The sequence below is a fragment of the Quercus lobata genome, chromosome 5, assembly GCF_001633185.2.
Source record: "Quercus lobata isolate SW786 chromosome 5, ValleyOak3.0 Primary Assembly, whole genome shotgun sequence".
Taxonomy (NCBI): Eukaryota; Viridiplantae; Streptophyta; class Magnoliopsida; order Fagales; family Fagaceae; genus Quercus; species Quercus lobata.
Genome location: NC_044908.1, coordinates 42458202 through 42466919, shown reverse-complemented (window position 1 = coordinate 42466919; position 8718 = coordinate 42458202). Strand labels below are relative to the sequence as shown.

The 8718-nt window shown below is 42.0% G+C and overlaps 1 protein-coding gene across 1 annotated transcript; it reads right to left on the bottom strand.

The window, feature by feature from the left end:
• Positions 1–4099: 4099 nt before the first annotated feature.
• LOC115988855 lies at positions 4100–5519 on the bottom strand. Its single transcript, XM_031112480.1, has 4 exons — positions 5421–5519; positions 5237–5297; positions 4914–4995; positions 4100–4814 (listed from the first exon to the last, which is right to left on the bottom strand). The coding sequence occupies exons 1-4, from the start codon at positions 5498–5500 to the stop codon at positions 4702–4704; spliced, it is 336 nt and encodes a 111-aa protein (XP_030968340.1). The 5' UTR covers positions 5501–5519; the 3' UTR covers positions 4100–4701.
• Between the last annotated feature and the right edge of the window lie 3199 nt (positions 5520–8718).

The window sequence follows — 8718 nt, the reverse complement described above, 5'->3', positions numbered from 1 at the left end:
GTAGAAAAAAAAAAAGGAAAGAAGCGTTGCTTTGGAGTCAAACGATGCATCGCAATGTGTCAGGGTCCAGACCCCTGATGGTAGAATCATCTACAAGTTATGAAAGTGTGCGCGGCCCGCATCGATACACAAGAGGGCCCCAGACAAGGACTGCAGCATAAAAGCTTAGTGTGCTGCGTGGCTTAAGAAAATTAGGAAGAAGAAAGTAATACAGAGAAAGATGAGGGAATTACGGCAGAAAAGGATACACAGGTAGCAGCAAAAGAAGGATTAAAAGAAGTTGACCTGGGAACTAATCCATAGGAGCCAAAACCCATCTCAATTAGTTCAAAACTATCAGAGGAAGAAAAGTCAAAATTAGTACTATTGCTGAAAGAATTCAAGGATGTCCTCGCATGGGACTACAGCGAGATGCCCGAGTTGGACCTTGAATTAGTGGTACTTGCGCTCAACGTGGATCCCGAGGCTAAGCTAGTGGCTCAACCTGCCAAAGTGTTCCTCACTGAAATAGAAGAGCAGATAGTAAAGGAGGTGCAAAAGCTGCTGGCTGCTAGCCGTTGGTTTTATTAAGCCCATCTAGCACCCACAATAGTTGTCCAATATTGTACCAATAATAAAGAAGAATGAGTAAATAAGGTGCTGTGTAGACTTCAAAAATCTCAACCGAGCCTGCCTGAAAGACGACTGCTAAACATGGACCTGTTAATAGACTCTGCAGCAAGAAATGCCATGTTTTCCTTCATGGATGTGTTCAGTGAATACAATCAGATTCAAATGGCACCAAAGGACGCGGAGAAAACTACTTTCAAGACTCCCATAGGCAATTTCTATTACACCATTTTTGGTTGAAGAACATGGGTGCAACTTACCAACATACCATGATGGTCATATTCCACGACATGATGCATCATGAGCTGGAAGACTATATGGATGACATAGTTGTCAAGTTAATAAGGCGAGAAGATCATGTCAAAACATTGAGAAAGGTGTTTAAAAGATGTCGGACCTTTAAGCTAAGAATGAATCCCCTCAAGTGTGCTTTTGAAGTATCTTCTGGGAAATTTTTGGGGTTCCTGGTCCACAGCAGAGGAATAGATGTGGATCCAGCCAAAGCCACAACCATAGCAACCATGAAGCCGTTTGCAACGGTGAAGGAATTGAAGAGTTTTATGGGGAAAGTCATATACATTCGAAGATTCATCCTAGATTTAGCGTCAATCACTTCGACTTTCACAAAATTACTCAAAAAGGGACAAAGTTTCGAATGGGGAAAGGCACAGCAAATAGCCTTTAGAAGGTTACAGTAGATTATGACAAACCTTCCTACAGTATAAGCCCCGATCCACAAAAGGCCGCTACTGCTCTACTTAGCAATCAACTCATACGCCATAGGCGCATTAATCACCCAAGAAGATGGGAGTGGTGTTAAGCAACAGTCTACTACATTAGCTGCACTCTAAAAGATACAAAGACTCACGATCCCAGGGCAAAAAGAGCATGCCTGGCAATAGTATATGCATCACTGAGGTTACACCATTACTTCCTAGCCTACGAGGTATGGCTGATGACGAAGTCTCACACAATCAAGGTTCTGTTGTAGCAGCCAATCCTCTCTGGAAGGATATCTCGGTGGTTGTTACAGTTGTCACAGTATGATTTAATGGCAGGAATGCCCAAAGTAGTAAAGAATTAGGCTATAGTAGACTTATTGGCACAATTCTCAAGAAAAGAGGAATTCTTGCTGGACGACGAAGTTCCAAGGAAGGTAGCCATGGCAGAAGTAATCAAAAAGCATTGGGTAATGAAGTTTGACGGATCTTCGACTACCCACTTAGGAGGCGCAGGAATAGTCCTATATCATGAAAGGGACGAAGCCGTGACACTTTCATTCAAGTTGGAATTTCCTTGCTCAAACAATACCACAGAACACGAGGCTTACCTTACCGAGTTAGCTATGGCCTTCGAAATGGGGGTCAAACATTTAAAGGTGATAGGTGACTCCAACCTAGTGATCTACTAGGCCAAATGAAGTTTCTCTTTGAAGGAGCCTAGTTTAGCCCATACAGGACAATGGCCTAGAAGATGGAGGAAAAATTCTCAACATTTGAGATAGAGCACTCTGAGGAGTGAAAATCAATATGCAGACGCGTTGGCTACATTGGGATCACAAATAGCATTTGAAGGAAGCAACACCAAAGTAGAAGTCAGCAAGTGAAAGAAGTCCATCGTTGAAACGCTAAAGGAGAGATTCCAAAAAGAAAGATGTGAAGAAGATTGGAGGATTCCCATAAAGGAAGCCTTGATGAAGGAAGAGGATATGGCAGAATTGAAAGCGTTAAAAGACTACACCTTGGTAAAAGGAGAATTGTATTGCAGGATAGGAATCCTGTCAAGATGTGTAGTGTAGGAGAAGGCCCAAAGAAATGAGGGAATTACATGACAGAACTAGCAAGTTTTGTAGAGAAGTAAACCTCTAACACAAACTTCAGAGGGCAAGTTTCTATTAACCGAACATGGGTAAGGATGCAAACCAAGTCCAAACCCAATGCGAGGCCTGTCAACTTGCAACAAACAGGGAGAAAAGCTATGCTGTCTTCACTAGTGAAGATTGGAGGAACCTGTTTGTGCAATACCTGGTAAAGGGTATTCTGCCGCAAAAACATAGTGAAAGATATAAGTTTAAAAGGTTGGCAGCACGCTACTTCTTGCACGAAGGAGTCCTTTTCAAGAAAGGATATGATGGAGACTCATTAGGATATTTAGGTCCCGAAGAAGTAGGGGAAATGATAAAGGAGGTACACACTGAAGATTGCGGGGAGCACCAAGGAAAGAAAAAGTTGTACAGATGCCTGCTACAAATAGGTTATTACTAGCGCACGATGAAAAGAGACACAGCAGAATTTATGAAGAAATGCTACAGCTGCCAAGTGCAGGCCAACCTGATCCACACTTGCCCACAAAACTTGCATAGCATGGTCACCCTGTGGCCCTTCCACACTGGGGGGCTTGATTTAGTGGGACCGGTTAATCCACCATCACGTGGGTACATATGGATCCTAATGGCTACGAAGTACTTTACCAAGTGGGCGGAAGCAATACCACTCCGTAAAGCCATAGGAGGGGCAGTGGCAAATTTTATTAAAGAAAATATAATTGTCAGGTTCGGAGTGCCTCATAGAATCATCAATGACAATGGCACACTCTTTGTCAATAGTGAGGTAAGAGTTCTACCAAATCAAACACCACCAGTCATCACCCTATTACCCTCAAAAGAATGGGCAGGCAGAGGCGACAAATAAGACTCTCACAAAGATTATCAGTAAGATGAACCAAGAATATATCGGGGGGTACGCAACGCACTTACCAGACACCCTTTGGGCCTAGCAAAACTCACCAAAGTTAGCCATAGGGTTTTCACCCTTCTCTCTAGTCTATGGAACAGAGGTGATAAGCCCAGTTGAAGTAATGACCCCCTCTTTAAGAGTCATGCAAGTGCAGAAGAAAGAAAAGGAGAAGGAAATTTTCGTGGAAGAAAAGTGTAAAGACCTAGAGGGACAGGATGAGAAAAGGGAAGAGGCTTAAGAACACAGTCACAGATACAGACAAAGAATGACCGAAGCTTATGGCAGGATGACTCGAGAGAGAGTGTTTTCAAAAGGGCAATTTGTACTAAAAGCAATAGTCCGCGACAGGCGAGGTATGGCAGGACCATCTAAGTTCTCACCAAAATGGGAGGGACCCCATGTGATAAGGGAAGCATACACAAGTGGGTATTATCGTTTCGTCTAGATGGATGGCAAAGATCTAATGGACCCCATCAATGACAAATGGTTAAAATGGTATAATGCTTGAGAGACATCGTGTAGTTGTCCCCTTTCCTTGTTTAATTAGTTCCTTTTTTCTTTTTCTTTTCCTTTCCTCTAAGTGACTACCCGTGCAAGGGATGATGTCACAAGAAAATATTGTAGTATGCTTCTATTCAAAAAGTAATGAAAAACTACGAAGTATTAGCAAAAGAAAATACATTGTATCATAGTCATAGCAATACTTGTAGCAAAAGTAGTAGCAAATGTAGTATCATAGTTTACAAACCCAAAATATAGAAGTCATGTCAGACTTGCCAAATAAGTATTGTAGGAAATAAAAAGTGTGCTAGATAGGGGGAAAGGGGAAAGGAAACAAAAGGGAAAACTACACAATCTTAGTGAAGTCTAGAAATGAGGGTCTGATCTCCAAAGCGGCTAGAGCCAACAACACCAAAAAGAAGGCACTCACGACGTGCCTCCAAGTCTATCACCTCCTTCTTCAAAGCCTCAATACATGTATCTATAGCATCCATAGCAGGCCAAACCTTCTTCATGAAGAAGGCTCGAGCAATCTCTCGCAGATGGTCCAGCATGAACTCCACTGCAAAGCCCACTCTAATCAGCTTCAGAACCATAGCCCTCTATTACAAAATCCTCTCGGCAGAAACGGTATCAATAAAGTTGTGCTCAATATCATTCATCACGCTCCCTAACAACTTCAGGAAATGCTCCCTTGTAGAATAGCCGAGAAGAAACCCCGCATGAAGTCTCCACGGCTGTTATAAACTACCTCCAAAAGGGGAAAGCATTCCCCAAAAACCTGGAAGTTGTGAAAATCAACATAAGGAGCCCTAGCACCCCAAAATTCTACAAGCTCTAGCTCTTTGACCTCAGGCTAGTCAAATCGGATGAAGAGAGCAGCAACCTCGCTTATGGGATTAGGAACTATGGCAGAGTTGCTGCCTACCTCAAACTGAGAGGGTGGAGCCACATCAGTAGGAATCGGACCTAAAGGGAAACATGAAGTGCAGCATAAAGGATGGATGAAATAAAGGAAATGAATTCATAACAAAGATAAGAAAAGAGATGGGAGAAAAGAAAAAATACCAGGACCTATAGAAGTGGGAGCTATAGGTGTGGCAGAAATGGGGGCTGTAGGCATCACGGTGTCTGCTGCAGCTTCAGGCTTCTTAGGAATATCGATGGTTAAAGGAATGAACATGCAAAGTAATCAAAGATTGCATCAGGAAGTTATATAAATAAAAAATTTAAAAAAAAAATAAAGAAGAGAAATGACAACAATAAAGGATAGGACGGAAAAGAATGCCTAACAGGGGCAAGAGATACATACCTATTGCCTCAACTCGGGCAAGAGATACATACATAGTGACACATGGCAATAGGAATGCATGCAAAAGGAAAGGACATACCTCCAACTGGCTCATCAAGCAAGATGGGGTGGGTGGCAAAAGTATCCTTCTTATGCTTAGACTGCCAAAAAAAAAATGGAGACAAAAAGAAGGAAAATAAGTACGTATGCATTTGGGATTAGCTGTAGGAAGGCCCTATGAATAAGAAAAAAATAAAAAAGAAGCAAAATTAGAGATAACATACTTTTCTCTCGATGGTGGCAGACGAAAAAGGTGGAGACGTCTTCCTCTTGTTGCCTTAACTCCTAATAGAAGGGGAAGCATCTACGGATGGCCGTAGAGTAGTGAACCTAGACTTGCTTGCAATAGGGCACCTACTAGAATGGGTACGAGCAAAAGGGGGAGGAGAACCTTCCAAGACTATATTACCTATGGGAGGAAGGCTACCCTCAAAAGGAACAATATAAGAATAAGTCTTAGAGGAATCATCACACCTTTTAGCAAGCTTAAGCTCGGCGGACCAAGACACAAAGCCCTTCTTCGCACGCACAAGAAGGTTCACCACCTTCACTTTCTTCTCCTAACTCGTGGGGTACTCACCAGCATACAAGTACCACCCTTTCTCCTTTGTCTGCCATGCAAACATAGTAGACCAACTCTACTTTCTAGCATACGCCACCACAAACTTGGTGGGAAGAAGTAACCAAGGGTTGGCAAAAATGATTGCATGGAGACTATCGGGAGGAATGAGAAAAAACTCACGGCTACCCAACAACTCCTGCTCAAACGAAGTCATCACAGCCTACTAGTACCCATGCATGGCTGTAGTGCAAATGTCGTCCCTTTATGAACCTGGAATGGTGATTGCTGTAAAATGCCTGCTCTAAAATTTTACAGCACTATGTCGTAAGAATGCCTGAACAGAAGTAGCAAACTCCATGATAGCAGAAAAATCATCAGGAATGTCCTGATCTAACCCAAACTGCCTCCTCACTCTATCGACAAAATAGTGCACAAACCGAACCCCCTTGTCGGCGAGATAAGGCAACCACCCAACATAGTGGCCGCCAAGTATGTAATCCCCCTCTCATCAAAAGCAGTTAATAAAGTGATGGTCCCAACAACATCAACAAAAGAGCCCATAACTGAATCAGCACATGTATAACTAGGGCCCAGATTTCTATATGCCCTTCAACAAAAACCAATTCCTTTATCAAAAAACTCCACACCAAACATCTTCAACCCAACCCAGTAATAAGTCAACGGAAAATCAGACATAAAACTATCACAAAAATCAGTGATGACCTTTGGACATGAACAGGACTTCACCATGGCAAAACGAACACACCTACACTTTGCCAAATGCCTAGCACAATGCTTCCATAGCAAATGCTGCAAGATAGTGCTATGAGTGAATGTGGTGACTATATGGCAAGAACCTATCTACTTCTCATCACTCTACAAGATGTCTAACTGCACGTATAGATGAACCAGAAACATGGGGCCCAATGGTAGACTCACCTTGGCAGATATCTTTATAACTAATCGAAAATAAAGAGGCTTTACAGCATAATGGGGATAAGAGCCAAAGATAAACTTACAGAGCTAGAATGCAACAAAGGCAGGGGGTTGAATGTTGATGCCCACTTTGGCAAGGAGGCCCAATAATAAGAAGAAGCCCACACAATATGGGAGGGAATAAAGAAGAATAATTAGCAAGTTGAGAAGAAAACCATTGAGCCCAATTAGCAAAAATAATGGTCCATAGGCTTGTAAAATAGCAAAAGGGTCTCAAAGAAAGCAAGCGGGCTTAAAGGATCCCAAAGAAAGAACAAGTAAACCTATGGGCATTATGAGAAATAGAAAGTAAGCAAAAATGGGCTGAAGGAGCCCAAAGGAAGAAACTAAGCAAATGGGGTTGGTGGGAAAGCCTATAAACCCCGAAAGTAAAGGATATGGTACTTTGGGCCGGAGAAACCCGAAAAACTTAGCAAAAGTCTATGGGGATGAAGGATTAGAATGGGCCAGGGATGCCTGAGGAAATAAAACGAGCCGAGGATGCCCAAAAGAATAAAATGAGCCAAGGAAGCCCAAAACAGTGTGAGTATAAGCCCATCGATAGTATTGGGCTACTATAACTGAGTAGAAGGAAAGTGTACAACAGGCCCAAATGAGGCCCAGCAAGCACAAGTCAAATAATAACATGGTGAAAACAACGAGATGGCACAGTAGAAGTGTTAACCGAACCACAAAGAGGGTAAGGGTTGGGTTGAAGAAAGAAAGGCCCATGCCTAAGCAAAACCTAGCCTAAGGAGGAAGCAAGATATAAAGAATGAAAGCCTAGTGACTCGTCCATGCCACAAGAGGTTAAGAATGAGTAGCAAAACGTGCAATAAAGACCAAACAAGCCCCCAGGTCATGGCAAACGCATAAACAGTAAGCAAGCCATAGACACACATGGAAGTGGAGCACGCACAAGACTTAGGCTCCACCCACTTGTACCCAGCTAATACAGGAGTGGTGAGCCATGGGTCAGAGGTAAGAGAGGGTATGGTTTGGTAGTGGGGAGAAGGGGAAAGCCTATTCTGGGGTTCCAGCTCTAACTCTTTTGGGGGAAATGTCATGCTAGGATGACATACCATCCTAAAGAGGAAAAGATGAGTTGGAATCATTAGATGCATGCCATAGGGGATAGTAAGAGAGAATGCCCACCCTTATCTGGATGGGAATGCCACAAAGAGTAAGAAAACAAAACAAAACCCTTTTGTCTAGGAATGGAGTGTGGCATGGCTAGCACAGGTAAGTGGTGATGGCTGGGCAGCTGACAAACCATTTAGTGGTCTGGGCAAGACACCTGTACCAAGACAAAAGCAATTAAGGGGTAAAATAGTAAAAAAACCTGTCACGGCAAGTAGTATAAAAAGGGCCTTAGTTGTGCATAGTAGAAAAAAGGGGGGAGAACAGAGAACAGGAGAGAAAAAAAACAAGAGAAAAAGAAGTAAGAAAAGGAGTGAAAGATAAGAGGGAAAAAAGAAACTTAGAAAAGAAAAAGGAATTAGAAAGGAAAAACAGAAAGTGAGCAAGAGTGCGATAGTGGGCATATACCAATAGGCTATTCCTTTCTCTCCTTCTAAAAGCCTGCTCTCTAGTGAGGATTAGGAATTTGAGGATAAGTCATCTAGGCCCATTCTCTCAAAGTGGGCAATTTTTGTGCCAGGAATAACAATGATAACTAATTTAAGTCAATAATGTAAATACTAAGGTATCAGGGTGTTTTCCTATATCGATATGAAATTCTTTGTGATAAAAGAAATTATATATTTCATAATTGATTATTCTTATACAATTAAATACTTATGATTCGGTTGAACTGAGACAATTCAAGAAGCCATGATAACCTAAATTAATAATGCAGTTAGAAAATTTTTTAGAAAAATCCATTCACTTTAAAACTTGATTTCTATTTGAAACTGTTAGAAATTCATCTAAACAATAAGAAAAACATGATTGAACTTATTGAAAGTATGGAAGAACTAATACAT